At 27.8% G+C, this 19,825-nt stretch overlaps 1 protein-coding gene across 1 annotated transcript; it reads right to left on the reverse strand.

Annotated features, from left to right (window-relative positions):
- Positions 1–74: 74 nt before the first annotated feature.
- LOC142321216 (succinate-semialdehyde dehydrogenase, mitochondrial-like) lies at positions 75–19,140 on the reverse strand. Its single transcript, XM_075359211.1, has 9 exons — positions 18,910–19,140; positions 18,458–18,628; positions 16,231–16,314; positions 14,169–14,301; positions 8,269–8,376; positions 6,951–7,114; positions 3,918–4,073; positions 2,257–2,429; positions 75–342 (listed from the first exon to the last, which is right to left on the reverse strand). The coding sequence occupies exons 1-9, from the start codon at positions 19,138–19,140 to the stop codon at positions 75–77; spliced, it is 1,488 nt and encodes a 495-aa protein (XP_075215326.1).
- Between the last annotated feature and the right edge of the window lie 685 nt (positions 19,141–19,825).

The following is a 19,825-nucleotide window of genomic DNA, read 5'->3' on the forward strand; positions in this document are numbered from 1 at the left end:
TTTCATATGCAATATATTCATTGCCTGCATTTTAACTATTTTAAATAAAAATAAACTGTAAAAATTATATTATTTCATTGTAGATTTCCTAAACATATGCACTTAGTAAAAACAAATTCTTCAATTCCATGGTATGAACCTTCTCGACCAATTCCAGACTCTTTAATACCACCAAATGGAGCTTCTGCTGTTGAAATTAGGCTTTCATTAACTCCAACCATACCGACATGTAGATTTTTTGCAACTCGCCAAATCTGACTAAGATCATTTGAATAAAAATAACCAGCAAGACCAAATTTTGTGTTATTACTTATCTCTATTGCCTCACTTTCTGAAGAGAACCTGAAAAAAATGTATTTTAATAAAGATTATTTTTGTTTGAAAGGAAAAGAATAAAGTAAGATTTTTTAATGATGAAGAAAGATTGCCTAATCTTTTGTTGAAGAACAAAAAATAGTAAGATATGAGAGTCTGAATTTTAATATGAATGGTCTATTACGAATGGAGGAGTAACATGATTTTGGTATTGCTCGTAAAAGAATTTTGATAATGTTAAAAAGAAATTGAAAAGAAGAGATGCAGTCAAAATAATACAACTGATTGCTTTGTAATAAAAATAATACAACATTATCAAATGTTGATTTTAAAAACAATCAACATTTGACAATAAAACACTCAAAAGCATGGTTAAAGAAGCTACATGTAAAACAACCATAATTAAAAGTATAAAAATTTATGATTTGTTGTGGTTACTGAAAAAATCAAGTAAAAATATCATCTTAAAATAAATTAATTTTATAATTTTTTAAAATTAAATTTAAGTAAAAGAATCATGATTGAATTGTTCACTATTTGATTGAACAAATAGTGATTGTTCACTACAGAGAAAAAAAAACTAGATTCAGGTTATTAGTTTAACTTATAAAATTATCAATTTCAACTAATAATTAGATAAATTTATCAATTTCAACTGCTTAATAATTAAAAATATCATTAGTAGGGTATGCAACATAAAATTAAATAAAATGATTAAGGAAAGTATGATAAAACTAACATTTTATCAAAATTTAGTTCATCTGATAAAATGTTAAATTTTGAGTTTTGTGGAACATTAGAAAAGGACTTGAAAAATCTGTACATTATCAGATCATATAAATGACAAAAGATGCTTCATCCAAATGAATATAAAGTTATTTACTGAGTATCAAGTAATATTATTTTTATAGCAATAGCATATCTTTTATATGCCATAGACTGTTGTACAATAGCTTTTGAATAAGCAGTTGAATAAACTGTCAACTTTGTTAAAGCATTCAAATGCTTTTTTCAGCCATATGAGAAGGTCAACTGTAGCATAAATTTTATGTGATATTGTGTATAAATTATTTGACGTAATAAAACTGTTCCAAAAAATAGTTAAGTATAATCTTTTTTCATTGATAATTTGGCTTGTTCACTATTTTTCAAACTCTATTGTGGCTGGAAATTTATCAAAAATTTACATGGGTGTTTTCATTACTACAAATGAGAGTAATATGTATCTCAGACTTGAATTTTTGTAATACAACTCTTAAGATTTTTTCACATAGTGAAAAAATATCACATCAGGACATTTAACATTTGAATACTTTTTCTTTACCTTTTGAGGACCTTAGCTCCCAGTTGAGATTTTTGCAAAGCTATTGGATAGGACACAGAGTCCTTGGATAGGTCCATATGTAGAGCTGCTTCTAATAAACCATGCAAATACCAAAAATACAAAAGGATAATCTATCAATAGAGGGACCACAAAGAGACAAATAATCCTACCCAAAGGTGTGATCAAGATTTCTTTCAGCTAGTGGATATCCAGAATAGAATACATTATTGATCTTTAGACCACTCTGATGATATGTACTCTACTATAAATTACCTTTATTCTACATATTAAGTATATATTAAGAGATTCATTACAATAAATTCTAACACGTGTCAAAAAATTTAGCATAAAAATGGTTGAATTTAAATTTTTGAGTGTAAGTATTTTAAACAGCAAATCTGCATTACAATGAATTATTCCTTAGGCATAATAAAACCGTTATGTAATATATTGTATTCTTTTTAACTGTTAATGAAATATGTTTACAATCATTAAGTTTAAAGTTTTATCATCATTATCAGTGTTATCATTAAGACTAAGTTTTATTTTTGATTGTTTTTAACTCTAAATTTACTGAAAGAAATAAAAAGAAATTAATGAATTGTAATGAAATTTACTTGATACAGACGGCTACTGGACCAAATATTTCTTCATTGTAGCATAACATGTTTGGTTGAATATTTGTCAGAAGAGTAGGTTTGTAGAATTGTTCACCTATTTCTCTTGCACGTTCACCTCCTAATATTACTTTTGCTCCTTTATCTGTAGCATCTTTTACAATATTTTCAATCTGAAAATGGAGTAACAAAATAAATATAAATACACTGATTAAAATTAATTGCCTAATTTGACTCCAGTTATTTACAATTTACACTTTTCACTTTACATTGCATCTTTACCTTCTATATGTAATTTTTTATACTTGACAATATTGTCAACAGATTGAATGCTTAATGCATTACTAGTTTCTGATGGTATTTGAAACCAGCCAATACTACAGTAATTTCTCTAATACTTTGAAATTTTTTTTACAGTTTAAAAACCTTAATTCACTCTATCTCCTTGTTCTTTTCATATATATAATAAATTTTAAATGGCATAGACAGAAATAATCAATAGTGTCTAATCATAGCCAGTAACATGCAGAAACCTACACTTAGACTTAGATCACTAATCTAATGGAATTAAAACTTAATTTACTTTTGTCAACAAGAATTAACGTTTGTTAAATTTGTTATCAGCTGTTACTATTTCATTTTACCTATTCATTTTTAGGTTGCTATATCTGAAAATATTCTGGAAGTTATAGAAACATCAGGTTATAATGGTTCACTGGATGGTTTTTATATTCGCTTTGTAATTTCCTACAAATAATTCCCTAGTTTCTTATTCTGTATTAAACTGACAACATAATACAAAAGGAAAGAAATATACTTTAGAAACTAGTATGCAGTTTTCTTGCATTAAGTTAGGCATTTAACATTATTGCTTACAGTAAGATTCTACAAAAGAATGTGTGAAACCTTAACCTTAAAAAGCTTTAAGAGAATTATCCTTATCCTTGCTCAATGAAAAAAATGGAAAGATTGTCCTACAAATCTATTAAAATCTGGAAATTTTTAATTCAGTATTCTTAAGATTGTTAAGTCCTGAATGTGATCATAAATAATTAAAATTAAATACTTGTATGACATTTTTAATACGCATTTAACTTATTTGTTACATTAACAAAATTTTAGATTTCGGAAGATTCTCTGTCCCAGTTATATAGTTTCTAAAAAAAAACAACTCTGTAGTCACTGTAGTTATAATTTTAAATTCTTTATAAAAAAAGGGAAAGATACAATTAGATTGTGTGCAACGATAAGATTATTTATGTGTTCATGAAAAAGAATATTTTTACAAATTCAGTATAAATGTATCAAATGTTCTTTACAGTAGTATAATGAACATTATACCATACACATGGTTTGTTTTTGTATTTTTAATTTTTAACATTTTTAATATCTTTATTTAATATGCAGTTTAATTAAATGATTTCAGTCATAACTGAAGATGCAGGATCCCATGAAAGTATTATAATGATAAAAGTTAAGGTAACATACCTTACCTCAACTTTTATCTTTAAAATTCTTAACTTTTATCTTAAAATTCTGTAATAGGTGGTTTATGTTAATCAAATTCAAAATATAATTTAACATTACAGAAGAGTAATGTGAATCTTAAAATGATTAATTCCAACAAAATAATTCGGTATAAAATGTATAATTAAACTCACCGTAGCTATGTGATTTAAATTTATGAGTGGTCCTTGATTAACACCCTCATCCATACCATTTCCTAACTTCAAATCAAGCATTCTTTTCTCTAATTTATAGACAAATAAATCAAAAATACCTTCTTGTATCAAAAATCGGTTAACACTGACACATGCCTGGAATAACATGCATTGTATACATTAATTAAGCATATAAAATAAAATTTACAGTGTAATAAGTACATTCATTTTTTAGGAAATAATGATAAAATTTGATGCAATGGTTACTTGAGAAAATAATGTAATGTGATTAAATTACCAAATATGAAGACTGCGTGTAGAATTTTATTTTTGTATATTTTATTTATTACTAGTATCAAACTACATCTTATATTCATAAAAAGTCATTTGAGAGGATGTATTATTGAGTACTATGTTTGCTTATTATTCCTATAACAATTTATATAATTTTATAAATAAGCTTAATCTAACAATAAAGGTGGATTTTAAATGCTACAAAAAGAAAGGAGAGCAGAAGATTTTAAGGGTTGTAATAGAAATTTTGTAAAAACTAATATAATGTAGTTTAAATATAATATTTCATAAGTTAGTATCATCTAAGTAATTAGTTATATTTTTTGTTTATTTAAGATAAAATCTTGACTGAAATCAACTGTTCTTTTTTTAAACACTTTTTTAAAGTGTTTACATAGATATGTCACATGCTGGTGAGGGAAGGAAGTTTTATTTGTTATGGTGCCATCATGGAGAATTGAGGTCAAAAGTTTCCTCAAAAGTAATAATTTTAAATTAAAAAGTAAGTAAATATTTAGATTGAAGGGGATAAATAACTGTTACACATAATCTTTCATAGAGAATGTATCCTAATTTCTGAATCAGTTGTTCTTTGACAGGCTAGTGAAATGTGTGAAAAAGGTAATCTATAACTTTTAAAGAACAATGTCTATTTCTGTTATTGAGACAATTTTTTTTGCTCATTATTCTTTATTTAAAAAAATTTTTGTCAGTATATTTTACTTATGTTAGTTTAGCAGCAATTAAAACATGTGTATGTACATTCATGGATAACGTAGGTGTGATTAAGTATATTATGAGTAGTTATAAAAATTCTTACTTAAAATTTTTAACATTTATTTTGATGTACAGGTGCTATTCAATTTATTTTTATTTAAATTTTATTCTGACTGATATTAGAAGTATAGGGAAAAATTAAATTAATTAATCAGTAATCGTGCATATTTATTTATATTAATTTAATATTAAAATCTTAGTTTTGCGTGGTTACAGTGGATTTAATGACATAATTCACATAATTTTTAAGTGTAGTAGCTGCTGGGCATTACAAATGTACAAGGAGTTGGCCAGGGGGAGGGTAAAATCAGTGAAATATATATCAAATAATTTCTGAATGATCCAAATAAGAGGGACGCTTACCTCCCTGGGAGTACCCTAAATTTTTTCTTCCTGTGGTCACATCTAAATTAAAATTGCAAAATAAATTCAGTTTTAAATTTCACTTTAAATATTAAATGTGAGTTTAAAGTGAAGGACAAAAAATACAAATTAATGAAGTTCAGAGATGCAATCAAAATGCATATATTTGTAATTGAGAATTTATCAAAGAAGTAAATACTGTATGCTACACATGTAATAGTACAAGTAATTGTATGCTGTAAATAGTGCAATTCTAAATATGCTTAATAGTTTGCTTGAGATTGAATCAGTTTGAAAGGCTTTGTGTATTCCTGATGTTAGTGATATCTTGGGATAAGATAAATTTCAGATCTGCATCCGGTTTCGAGTTTGTCCTTCAGAGTTTGAACCATATAAATTGTCACTCATCACTCATCTTGATTTTCCACTGTAGGTGGCTGACCTTTTTTTTTTAAAATTGTTTAATTCAACACATAACTTAGACGAAGCTTACAGATGGATATGTAGTTTATGAAAAATTTTGTAGCATAAGAAAAATGCCAAGTGGTATTCAAATTCAGAATTTTGTGAATTAAAGATGAAGTGATAGCACTTACTTTCTTTTTTCCTACTCTGTAAGCTTATCTTACAGGTATACATAAATCCTAAATTCTTGGCTGAATGTTTTAAATAAATAATAATAAATAACAGAATGGCAATTTAATAAATCTTTACCACAAAAGTAGCTAGAGTTGGAAAAAAAAAAAGAAATTATTTTATACATTAGATTAACAAATTATTAAAAGTGGACAAGTACAATTCAAATTACTATTCTGCATGAGTAAAAGGTGCTTCTTTGTCACTTGTTATGTTAAATATTTTCATGTAAAAATGACACTTTAATGAAATAGTCATGAGAGTTGTGAATAGACCATTAACTAATTTAAGTATTGACATCCAGGCCTGTCCAAAAGCATACTTTTTTAAATCTTTTTTCAGTGCCTGCCTAGTGAATGATACTAGGTGTAATTAATGACACTAGTTTAAGTTTTGTTACTTTTTCACCATCTAGTTTAAACTGTATTGATGCAACATAAAAAACACATTGGTCTTTAAGTAATCAATTCTCATATAATTATTTCTTATATATCCTAATTCTGATAACAGCATCTTCATTATTTATGATGTATAGAAATGGAAAAATCAGCACATTTCCATAAAACAGATAAAACTCTCCCCAGTCATGTTTGCTCAAAGTTATTTTCTTCAGGATAAGTAAATGCAATGGCATAGCTAGGGGGTCACAGGGGGAAATCTGTTCTGAGCATAGCATCTGGAGGCTACATACTTACATAAAAAGTATTATATTTGTTCTGATTCCAAACTGTTCATTACTTTAGCAATGAGCATTTATTTATGTGTTTGATACACAAGTTTGGCATAATATTATTTAGCAACATAACAATGTTACTTCTAGTTGAAATTATTATTAAGAATAAAGGACATTTTTTTATATATTGTTTTAAATAGAACTCAAAATCAGATGATTTACATCCTAATTTTTATAAGATCTTTAATAATATAATGAGAAAATACATTAAAAAATAAATACATAAATACCTGCCCATTGTTTCTGAATTTGGATTGTATAGCCCCATCAATGGCTTTGTTAATATTAGCATTGTTGAATACTATAAAAGGAGCATTGCCACCTAATTCAAGACTAAGTCTTTTAATACTACTAGCACATTGCTCATATAGTAATTTACCAATTGAAGTCGAACCTGTTTAAAACAATTTTGTTTATTAATTTTAAGTTTACAAACTAATATTATTTAATATGCTGTTTGAGTTACGAACACAACGTAAAGATAATCTTATAGAATTTTAGTTTTCATTACATCTATGTTTTCTTTTTTTCATTTTTATTATGTGATTTCTCCAGGGGATGGGTGAAAAAAATCATTTAAATATTTATTTTACTGATACAGTTAATGGAATATAGAGGCCTATTTTGGAAACCTTTTAATTTAAATCTATATTTAAATAAAATTTACAACCAAAAATGGAAATTTTGTCAGTTTAAAATACAGATATTAAAATTTACTAATTATGTTAAAAAATAAATAAAACTATAAAAAACAAACTATAAAAAACAAAAATATATAAACTAGAAATCAGTTTATATAAATATTCAATGCACGTGGATGCTAAATTACACAATCCTAATATCATGTTTTCAGTTAAATTGTTTTCAATTTTCAATTGAAATTAAATATCCAACAAAGACCTACTGTTCAATACACTGATGAAATATAATATTCCTACCTGTAAACAATTAAAAATAATTAATATCCTACAATGGAGTAATTCTATTTCCTGGGCATCACAGTCTGATTGATGTGATCACTATATTTTTCATTCTAAAATTATCAAATCAAAAATTACAAATTGACATAACCAGTCAAAATTTCCTCTTCATTTCCTTTTTTTTGAATATACTTTGTAAGTAATTTTTTCTACCTTGTATAAAATAATTTGAAATAGGTTAAAAGATATAATATGAAATTTTTACAGAAAGATAAAAAAAATATATTTACGACAGTTTATAAAATTTATATAATTTTAATTTTGTATCGTGTACTCAAATTCAATAAAATTCAATATGAGACAAAGTTAAATTTTTTGACCCTAAAATAACTGAACAGAAAATTTTATGTCATTTTATTTTATATAACAAATAATAAAATATTAAAACTATTTCTGATTCGTTTTTCTATTTGTGATTTAAAAAAAACAAGTTTATTTTTTCTTGAAATAGTTACTTAAAGAAAGTTAACCTAACTGCAGATGGTAGTGGTGTCAAAATCTATTAGGGCTATCAATGATGATTATGAGAAATTAATATTATGTTTAAAAATTATCAAAATTAACTTACCAGTAAAAGATAAACCAGCAACTGAAGGATTCTGACAAAATTCCTTGCAAATTGCAGGAGCGTTAAAATGACTGCATGTTACCACATTTATTACACCATTAGGTACACCTAAAACGATTTAATCATAAAACAAATAACAATTTTTCAATGGTGAGGAAAATTTATTTTTAATAATGATAAATTAGAAATGAAATGAATCTAACCAGAGATGACGTAAGGGAGAGGTGGTAGTAGTAATAACAAATATATACCGCACTTAGTTCGATTTTAATACGCATCATTTTTTTATACATTAAAGGGTTAAAATGTCAGGTGCGTCTTAAGTCGAGGTGAGTCTTCAACCGGAGTCTATTGCTATTTGACATAAACGCATAATTAATAGGTATAAAGCTAAAGTTTCTGAATTCGTACGCCTGTTAAACATCGAACGAAGACCAGGCAGGAAACGTGAAAGAAAATTTGTCATCGTGTAGAGAACGTACACAAATTTTTAGAAATATGACTATCTCAAACAAATTTATATCTCAACAAATTTGTCGCTATTGACATCATAATTTAGTGATGAGTCATCGTTCTGGAATTTCAGCTCTATGCATGATGACAAACGTTCTTCTAGGTTTTCTGTCTAACCTCCATTCGATGTTGAACAATCAGTATTACTACTATATTTGTAAATAGGTGCATTTTTTCTTAATCGTTCCGTTCTACTTATTTAATTTGTTTTCTAAACATTTCACAATCATGGAAAAGCGTTTCATAAACGACGGAGACATTAAACGCAAGATTATTTTAGGTGCTGAACAGATCGAAAATCGTGCCGCCGGTAAACATTCTCAGTAAATAAAGCGAATGTACGTCGGTGGCGTAGTATGAAATAGAAATTATTTGCGTGTAAACAAACAAAGAAACTTTTTCAGGTCCAAAACAAGGAAAATATCAGCAAATTGATGCTGCTGTTTAAGCCTATTTCAAGGAACTCCGCACAAAAGATCTTCCAGTGATAAAGAGATGAACTGATCTTAAAAGGCCAGGGAAATTGCCAGAAATAATGGTCTTCAATTTAAAGCTTGCGGTGGATAGTGTGAGAAATTCATGAAAAGGCAATATGTCATTGCGTCGCAGAACCTCCATTTGTCAGAAGTTACAAACAGATTACGAGCATAAATTAGTGTAACATCAACGTTACGTAATCGATCTACGATTAAAGAAACAATATTGTTTCAGTCAAACTGGTAATGCTGATGAAGTTGCTGAGTTCTTTGATATGACACCAAATTACACAGTAAGTGAGAAGGGACAAAAATAATTAACGGTAAAAACAGCTGAATACGAGAAAGTAAGAGAAACTGTTATGTTGAGTGCTATTGCCGACGGAAATATATTATCGTTTTTAAAATTTTTAATTTTGAACAGGAAAACTGTGCCAAAAGAAAGGTTCTGTGATGGTATAATTGTTCGAGCTCAACAGAACGCTTAGATGACGAGCGATCTAATGCAAGATCGGATAGGATATGTGTGGGAATGTAGGCCGGGTGGACTTCTGAAACAAAAGAGTATGTTAGAGTTGGATGATCATTTGTCTGACAACATTAAAACAAACTGACAAATGGAAAATTTGATTTAATTGTAATTCCCTGGAGGTATGACAAGTTCATTACAACCGTTGAGTGTCGAGGTTAATAAATCTTTTAAAGATCGTATTCGTACACAATAAAATCAGTGGTTGACTGAAAACGATCATACTCTTACACCGTGCGGCAAAATTAAACGAGCGTCAGCAGCTACGATTGTAGAATGGATTTCGAAAGCTTGGAATGATTCCATCAGAAATTTTCATTCTTGAAGTGCTGCTTGTCGAATGCATTGGATGGTTCTGAAGAAAAAATCATAGTGACGCAAATGAATCCGATTCAAAATTCGACTCTGATGAAACTGAAGACGACGATGACGACTCGGCAACAACATATAAAGCTAACGAGACACACTGTTTAGTCACGTAAGATTACTGTGGTTAGTAGATACTGTACTTATAAAGCTAAATACGTACGTAACTAACTACATTACATTTGAGGTACTATAATAGAAAATATAGTGTTAAGTCCTTTCGATTTAGGCGTTTTACTGCGTATTTGTATTATTCAATAAATTGTTCTAAATAGCTACTATTTAACTTTTTATATTCATTTTCCAAAGTTTTATATTCATTTTCCAAAGTTTTATTTTCCATTTTCCAAAGTTGGATGAACTTAATGAAAAATACAAATACATACAAAGTGACTGTAACTAACTACATTACATTTGAGGTACTATAATAGAAAATATAGTGTTAAGTCCTTTCGATTTAGGCGTTTTACTGCGTATTTGTATTATTCAATAAATTGTTCTAAATAGCTACTATTTAACTTTTTATATTCATTTTCCAAAGTTTTATATTCATTTTCCAAAGTTGGATGAACTTAATGAAAAATACAAATACATACAAAGTGTTTATATGACTTTACCGTAATCTATCATAAATAAATTATGTAGTATTTTAATATTTCTATTGGATATTTTTATTTTTTGCAGAAATTATCTACTAAAGTTCTAATGCGTCTTAAATTCGAATAACTACGGTGTGTATGTAAAATAGGCTCACTGGAGAATGAGGTAGGAAATTTACTAGAAAATGTGCACCTTTATAATGGAAAATGACATTTTTGACAATTGTGATAGGATTCAAAATAATCTTGAAAAATTTACAAATAAAAAAAATAAAAATTAAAAATCATGCTTACTGAGTGTGTTGCATCATTCATTATTTAAGACATTTCCAACTAAAAATATTCTCATTTGCATCCAAATGGTATTATAAATCCTTCTGAGAATGTATTCAGATTTACAACTTTCCTCTATTCTCAAATGCATCTTGTGCTTGTCACTGTTTACTAATGCACATATTTGTTTGTCAGAGACCTTACTGACTTACTGGCGTACTCATCACTGTTTCTCCTAATCCCAAGAGCTGGATGCTTGAAACTTGACAGGTAGCTTTGTTTTGTAATGTAAACCTCCTGCTAAGAAGGAGATTTTTATATTCATTTTCTATGGTATTGAAATTGAGATGAAATTTTACCAAGTAATCTAATCCGTGAAATTAATTGGAATAGGAATTTGATATGAAGGCTGTACATGAAATAGATGTATAATAGAAACCAACTGTCATAGAGCAGAAGAATAGGAAAAGTTATAAATTTGTTTTAAAATGTTTAAGAATTTGATCATGTTAAATTTTATAACAAAATATTTATAGAATTTCAATAAAAATAAATAAAAAATCGGAATTTGAGTAACACATTTAAATAAATTTTCTCTTTTGGTGTCTTATTATACTGACATTTTGTGGAGTATACAAATAGTTTTGTTGAAACATTCGTCATCACGATTATTAATATGCTGACGGAGGTTATAATTCCACTTTGTTTTATAATTTTTGCCAAGTATAAAACTAAATTCACTCGACAGTTAAATTAAGATACATAGAGCATAAACATAGAGGCACGACTGGTAAGTAACGGGTAACAGAATATAACGGAAAAACAAAACATCCTACAAAACGGTATGTGCTGCTACAGCGTCGTTACTTTCCTTCATATTATATAAATTTTCCAAGTCTCATTCAATTCTATTCACACGTTGTTTTTAAGTAGCCGTTACGTAGAATTCGAGGATGCCTGCTATCAGTCGTCTAAAATGTGTGGGGATTTTACTTTTAACTGCTGAAAAAGCGAACGTGGTGATAATCATTAGCCATTTATTATTCGTCATTTCAAGGTGATGGAACTTGATCAAGGTTTTATGAATAGGTGGGCAATAAAATTTAGTGTTTCGGGAATTGTTAAGCGAATATTGAGGATGCATCTCGCAGTGGTCGAACCTTTCCTATGATCGGTAAGAAATATGGGACTTTATATGTATGGAGACGTTAAAATACTTCATAAGACGTTTATGTCGTGTTGAAAATCAACCTGTGTTGCAGTTTGATTTACTACAAAACTCTGTGTTGATAATCTTGCAACACGATAATTCCTGACCACACACATAGTTAGCTATAGTTTAGGCTGTTGTTAGTTGAAATTCGAATTCTCTATCCTCGCCGGATTTACAGGAAAGTGATTATCACTTCTCAATTTTAAAGGGAAACTTAAACGCATTCATTTCACCACGAACGATGAAGTGCAGAAGCCAGTGAGGACGTGGATTCAGGAAAGACAACCGGGATGAGGTTTCACTGATGGGATGAGGAAACTGATTCACTGTCGGGAGAAATGTACAGCTGTAAATGATGACTAAGTTCAAAAGTAAAGGTAAAGTCTTATAGCTAATAAAATGACTTGGACAAAAAGGAAGGTTATCTTTCTTTGCGTTTAAATATCTTTTTCCATTTGTCAATTATTAATGAGTGTGCATTACTTTTCAATCGGCTCTCATAAAATAAAAAACATAGAATTTGGATAAGATATTTATTTTTTGAAAACTTTGTTTTTTAAAACAATAAATTTCTTAAAGGACAAGCTAACTAAATTTAATAAATATGTAATTTTTAAAACATTTTTTGTTTCTCTTGCAGCCATCTTCAGTCATAGATGCCTATGTTTTCAACCTGGCATGAGCTAATGTTATTTCTGGTGATTGTTAGAGTTGACAAAGTAATGTAGAAGAAAATATTTAGAATTTGCTCAAATATTTGTTTGGTTTGAATTGTGTTTGATCATTTAGAATATTTTTGTATGTTTTTGCATGTTTATACATTTTATAATATTCAAGAACATCAACACAAAAAAGGGCTACTCTTTTGCATATGTGTAGAATATTAAAATTTTCTATTTGTGCATTTGTAATTTACATCCATGAGATTATTTGTTGCGAAATTCTAACTCTGACTTGATTGAATCTTTATTTGAAGCTACATTCTGTTTAACCAATACAGGGTATTTTACAGTCAAAGCGGTATAATAGAAGTTCAATGAGTAACAATTTCATGTCTTTGAACCAGAAAAAAATAATGAGCAAAGTTATAATATAATCATCAAGCACAAACTATGCAATATACTGTGTTTTATCTCACATTTGATGAGTAGTACCATGAGGAGTAATGGAGTTATCTCCAGTTATTGACAAATTATTGTTTATTTTTACTATTTGCTAGCATCTGTTTTGAATAAAGAACCAAATGTATTATTAACAAAAGTTTTTTGTACCAATATCTGTTGGTAAAGTTGTGGTAAGGATGTTCATAAAATCTTTCAGTCGATTTTTAATTGATATGTCATTACTCCTTTAAAATTATAAACTACTATTTATTATTTACAGACATTAGTTCATGAAGCTTATTCATACAAACATTAATTTTCTTTTAATTATTTCTATATTACATCTAAAACTGTCTCACTCATGTGAGACAATCTATATTTATACAGGACAATTTATCAATAATAATAAAAACAACAGGAATAGTAATTAAAATAATTTATAATAATAATAATACTAAGTAAATGAAGACATTATCTTTAAAATGTACAGAATTGAGATTCAATTTTTTTTGAGCAGAATAATGATATAATTATTTAATTTTTAGTAGCATTATTACTAGCAATCTTTAAACAGAAACTTTAAGCAGAATTTAAAAATTTTTACGCTTAGACTTCAATTTCATGTGTTGTTTTTTCTCACTTGTATGCAAAGTGACTGATCTTATTGTTCAGATGTGGCTTGATTTTGTGCTGCTGATATGTGTCATAAGTTCATAGATTGTGGTTTTTGTGATCCTGTTTAATAATCCTTATCACATGTAAAAATTAACAAATTCTGCTTCAGGTTAAACCTTTCACTACAAGCTAGAAAATATCAGTTACAATTACCAGCTTGGGTAACTAAATCACACAATGCGAGAGCAGAAAGTGGTGTATGTTCTGATGGCTTAACAATGCATGTACAACCAGCTGCAAGAGCAGCTCCAACTTTTTTCGTTATTGATGAAAGCGGAAAATTCCACTAAAACAATAAAAAAATAAACAATGTATGAAATAGATCAGTTATAAATTGAGCTGCTTTGATAGCTTAGATATTATTAATGTATATATTAGGAGGGATTAGAAAGGATTATGTGCTCAGCCTTCCTGATTTAGTATCTCAGCAGCAGATTAGACTTTATACAGTACCAAATAGTAAACCCATGGGTAGGTCTTAAGTAGAACTGCTCTCACAAAACCATGTATATACAAAAGAAACAGAATCACAAAATGACATGGATCACTAATTGTAGCATGAATGCAGTTAGTCTTTAGAGACAAAACTGTAGAACATCGCTATGGAGGAAGGGATCAAGGATTACAGAAAAAGTGTTTAGTGAGGAAGGATTGACATGAAACAAGGCAAAAATCCACTTAGATTTATTTTAAGGCTTCATTCACACAGAAGACATCTGTCCTAACCATAATTCCTAAGAAGATATAGGTGTTTTTACTCAGCACTGAAATGGCATATTACTAACCATATCAGTGGTTTTACTCTGATCAGTTCATATGTTGCCTGCAATATATTAAATTTCCCCAGATATTAAATAATTATCTAAGACAACAGTGGTTTCTTAAAAAAAAACAAAAAACAAAAAAAATGCTCATCCTCAGAATTATGTGAAAGTATTCAATTGACTTTTAAACCATTTTACCTGAGATTAGCTTATTTGCTATTAACAGAGATGAACCATAAAATAAGTTTTGATTGTTGCATTTTGCAATGTCTTTAGAAATCACCAATTATCTACCTAAGTACAAGCAAATGTTTGAAAGAAAACATGCTTTGTAAAAAAAATGATTTATTTTGTCATCAAAGATAACAAATTTTCTTTTAAAACAAAAGAACAACTCTCTTGGGTGAGGTTGTAACTTATCGAGAGAAGCCTTGTGAGCAACATCTAAACTCATTTAGTATGGATTAGTGGTTTTGAGTTATGTATCTGGTTTTGTGAAAGGATCTTTGAGCATGTTGTAGTTAAAAAAAGGAACAATGAGTCTACATAAAATTTTGTTTCATGCTTGGAAAGTACTAAAGAAATGTTTGAAATTATGAAAAAAATGTGTGGCAATGAATTTTGAATGCATGTGTTCAAGTGATTGCTTATTTTTGTGATGGTCTGATGTCAAGATGATAGAAGAGACAGTTAACATATTGTAGCAATGAAAACATCAATAGTGGCTTTGCAAATTACTGAATGCTGTCTACTGTGCATGAATTACTCATTGCTGTCTACCCAAGATGTTTTGAAATGAATTTGTTGAGTGACCGCATTTTCATAAAACCAAAGATTGATTTCTGCTTCATGACAATGCATAGCTCATATAGCCATTATTTGTACAATGATGGCTATATGAGCTAAATATATTGATCAAAGATTGCTGTACGCAGTTTTTGATCAAATGACAGGTGACAGTTTTAATAATCCTCATCAAATATAGCCCCTGTGTACAATTTTCTACTTCCTAAAGTCAAGATGGCCATGAAGGAGGCCATCTTATTGATGACATTTTATTACACAGTACAATCTATTGACTCAGTACGGGTTGCCATAGAGGAATGTGTTACTAGCATCCTAAAGGCATTAAAAGAGAAACTTCTCTAGGGCTTTTAATTACCTTTGTAACTGATCTAGAAATTCTATCACTTTGTGGGAGGTTATGTAGAAAAAAATAAATAAATAATTTTAATTATACAAGAAAAAACCTAAACAAACCATAAAAATAATTTTTACGCATTTATATTTTTTTAGGCTGGGTTAGTTGAAATATTTTGTTTTGGTCAATATGAAGAGTTTTTTATGATTTTATTTTTGTTTTATAGCCTTAGTCTTGGAACAATTTGTACAGACTATGTACATAATATTAATGATAATAATAATATTAATAATAATAAACTATTACTAACTGGAGTTATAAGAGCAGCAACACCAATTGGTTGTTTGATTGTAATTACTTCACTTGATTGAAATGGGCTTTGGAAAATATCTCCCTGGAAAAAGTAATGTTAAATATAAATGAATTTAAAAAAAACACAGGTTTTAATGACTAATATTTTTTAAATTATCATTACATTACAGTATAATAATTAAAAAGTCTTGAATATATAATGCATCTGCTTTTTCTACAAATGAAATAAACAGAGGTTAGCATTTGAAATAAACAACGTAAATTAACACATGGAATATAAATCATGTTTATCATCATTGTACATGAGTATTTACATAGCAATTATATATACAAAGGAACTGAGACTTTTAGTTGTCACTGTGTAGCAACTGGATATGTACATGAAATACAATAACACTTAAAATAGTAATAAATACACAATAGTAATAGCGGTTATGTTAGAAATATATATTAAGCTTTAATTAATGAATTATTGTGAAATTGCATAGTTGGACACTGAGTAGTATTAAATTTTGTTTTTAATTCCCAAAGGAATGATCATTTTGAAAATTTATCATGATTAAATCTTCAGAGAGATTCGATAGATTTATTTTGAATGAGATAAAACCTTTTCTCTGTAAATAGTTTTGATAAGAACTATTTGTTAAAAATCAACTTTGTATTAGAAAACTTCATCATAGTTTACAGAATAATTGCCTTATTCATTTCTATTCTCCAACTGGTCATTATAGTTTGTGTATGCACATAATAATTTAGCTTAATAAAATTATAGATTACCTGAATAAAATAAAGAATTTAAAACAGAAAACTGGATGGAGTAATATGTAATATGAGTATGTAATAGAAACAAATTCAATTTGCCAGGTTAAAAAAGAAGTAAAACATTTGTAAAGATGTTCCTTGAAAAAAATCTTATTATATTTGATATCTGCTATGAAGTCAGTTGATCCATTAAAAAGTTAAAAATTAATCATTAAATGAATGCATAGACAAATGTAAAGCACTTCTACTTTCTGGTGTTCATTTCTCTAGAATAACTTGAAGACTGTTTTCCTTCACTTTTGTATTTCTAGCGTGGGGTTTATAAGGTACAGTAAGTTAACTTATAAATGTGACCTTTAGGTCACATCCTAAATGCAAATCCCACAATACTTTCTCAATATTCCATTTTCAACATGTAAAAAACAAAAACAATTGATTGTTTGGGTAGCACTACATACATATTATATGTGTATGCTACTTACTTGTTTATTCAGAAAAATATCATGATGTATGTATCTGAACGAGTATTGCACAAAGGTAATGAGTATAGTTTCTATACTCTATACAAATTCTTTTAATGTTTATAGACTTTTATGACTTTGTTTAAATGCTTTTAAATCTTCTTGAAAAACATTATAATGTATTTACAAAATTATAGAATAGTTTTGGGACTAATTTATATTCTATACAATTATATCTCGATATTTATAAAATATTTTACGTAATATTTTAACATAAATATTAAAAAAAGTCCTTTTTGTACTTTTTGGTATCTCAGTGAAGCACTCGATTTAAAACTTCTTATGATAACATATAAACTTTAGCACCTCTAATACTGTTTTATAGCATTACTAAATACTTCTGTTTTACAGAAGTACTAAATAATTATTTAAGTACTTAATAATAATAATAATAATAATTATTACTTAATAATAATTATTAAGTACTTTTAATTATTTAGTACAGAAATTGCAATTAGTTACTAAAATGTCACATTTCATTGTATATGAATTACTGTTTTTATAAAGTTTATAAGTTTTTATAAACTTGAAACATCAAAATTTAAAACCGTGATTTTCTTTGGTGTAGTAATTCGTTCTTCGTGCACATTAAGTCTCAGGGTAGGTAATAATATTAATTTTTTATTGGTATTTTTGATTTTTAGTTAACAATATAACGTGATATGCATAAAATATTCAGCTCCTCTGAAAGGAGTATTAATTAAGAAAAATACTGAGATACGTGAAACGAATAATCGATTAGTAGCTTAAATATTCAGAAAAAAATTATATAAAATCTAGTAATGTAACTCTTTTTACATCTATATTAAAATTTAATTTCATTCTTTTAATATATATAATTTTCTTACAAAAAAACTTTCAAAAAAATTAAAAATTAATTTATGCGGAAAGAAGAAGGAATTAAGATAAATAGAACTAACTTAAAATGTACACTTTACTTACGTATATTCTTCTAGCTTCTTCTGCAAACCATTCAAAAAATGAGGAACTGTACAGGATTTCTTGTTTTGCTTCGGCTATCGGTTTTCCAGATTCCAAAGTCAAAATTTTAGCAAATTCATCAATGTTTTGTAGGAGTAGGTTGCACAGTTTTTTTAATACACTACCTCTTTCCTTAAAAAAAAAAACAAAAAAAAAACGCAAATACATTTGCATAACCAAAATAATTTTTATCACAATTAACGTAAGATAAGGTGATATATATATATAAAAACATTCCTACTGAATTTTTTTTCGATTATAAGTGAATAATCGATGAAAAATAAAAATTACAGGCAAAAAATAAGCAACTGAAAAGTCCTAGACAAATGTTTTTACAGTATGTTGAAAAAATTGACTCAATACCAGCCTTATAAGTTTACCTAAACTTTTATGAATAAATTTAAAAAGATTACCTTAGCTGTTAATGATGACCATGCAGGAAACGCGGTATGAGCTGCCTTTATCGCCTCCTGAACATCAGGTAAATTCATGTCAGGTACAAGAGAAATTTCCATTAAATTAGCAGGATTAATTACTTTAAATGTTTTTTTGCTGTTTGCATGCACCCATTCCCCGTTAATGTAAGCTTTTTTATGAAGGAAAGTTAAATATTTTAGATTCGTTTTCAATGCACTTTTAATCATTTTCGTACACTGTAAATTAAATATCACTTAATTGGGTCGATATATATGTTAAATATAAATTTATAAATTATAAAAGCACTTTTCAAATCGTGTAACTATACCAACATGATCTAATATTCGGTTTCAAAGAGTTCTATTTCATTTGCTTCGTAAGGTAAGTAAAAAACTTTCTTTTTTGTTGGTTTAAATAGCGATAATAATAAATTATTTAAAAGTTCTTCAAATTTGCGAGATGATCTGGTAGCCTATATCATGTGATTTTCAGGTTAAGTGAATTTTGTTCAGTGTGTTTAATTAAAATACAGCTGTTTATTTTATTATTAATCTTTTTTTTTTTGTTTACAGGAACAATATTTTACAACAAATATAAAACTTTATGGAAGACGAATCCATTAATATATTTCTTTAAGTAAATGTGCTTTTATATTTAAATTCGATTAATGTTTGTGTATAATTAAGAAAGAAAATGCCATCAGTGACATTCAAAATATTAATAGATGTTAAAAAATTGACAAAACAACTTGACAACGAAATACTTTTCATGACATTTGATGGTAAAAAATTATGTCAGAACACCTTCAAATAATAAACCAGGAGGACGTTAAAAATGAAGAAAAATGGACTATAGAAGAGTCCGACATTACAATAAGAATTTATGTAAATAAAAAATGACTGTACAACATTA

Source organism: Lycorma delicatula, chromosome 3 (assembly GCF_047948215.1).
Source record: "Lycorma delicatula isolate Av1 chromosome 3, ASM4794821v1, whole genome shotgun sequence".
NCBI lineage: Eukaryota > Metazoa > Arthropoda > Insecta > Hemiptera > Fulgoridae > Lycorma > Lycorma delicatula.

What these genes read in the sequence shown, in the direction of transcription:
- LOC142321216 (XM_075359211.1), bottom strand. Translation starts at nt 19,140, where the DNA reads ATGATTAAAAGTGCATTGAAAACGAATCTAAAATATTTAACTTTCCTT. An exon ending in GGTCATCATTAACAGCTAAG is followed by an intron (nt 18,629 to 18,909) that starts GTAATCTTTTTA and finishes TTTTTTTTTAAG; the next exon opens with GAAAGAGGTAGTGTATTAAA. An exon ending in AATTCAGAAACAATGGGCAG is followed by an intron (nt 4,074 to 6,950) that starts GTATTTATGTAT and finishes ATGTTATTCCAG; the next exon opens with GCATGTGTCAGTGTTAACCG.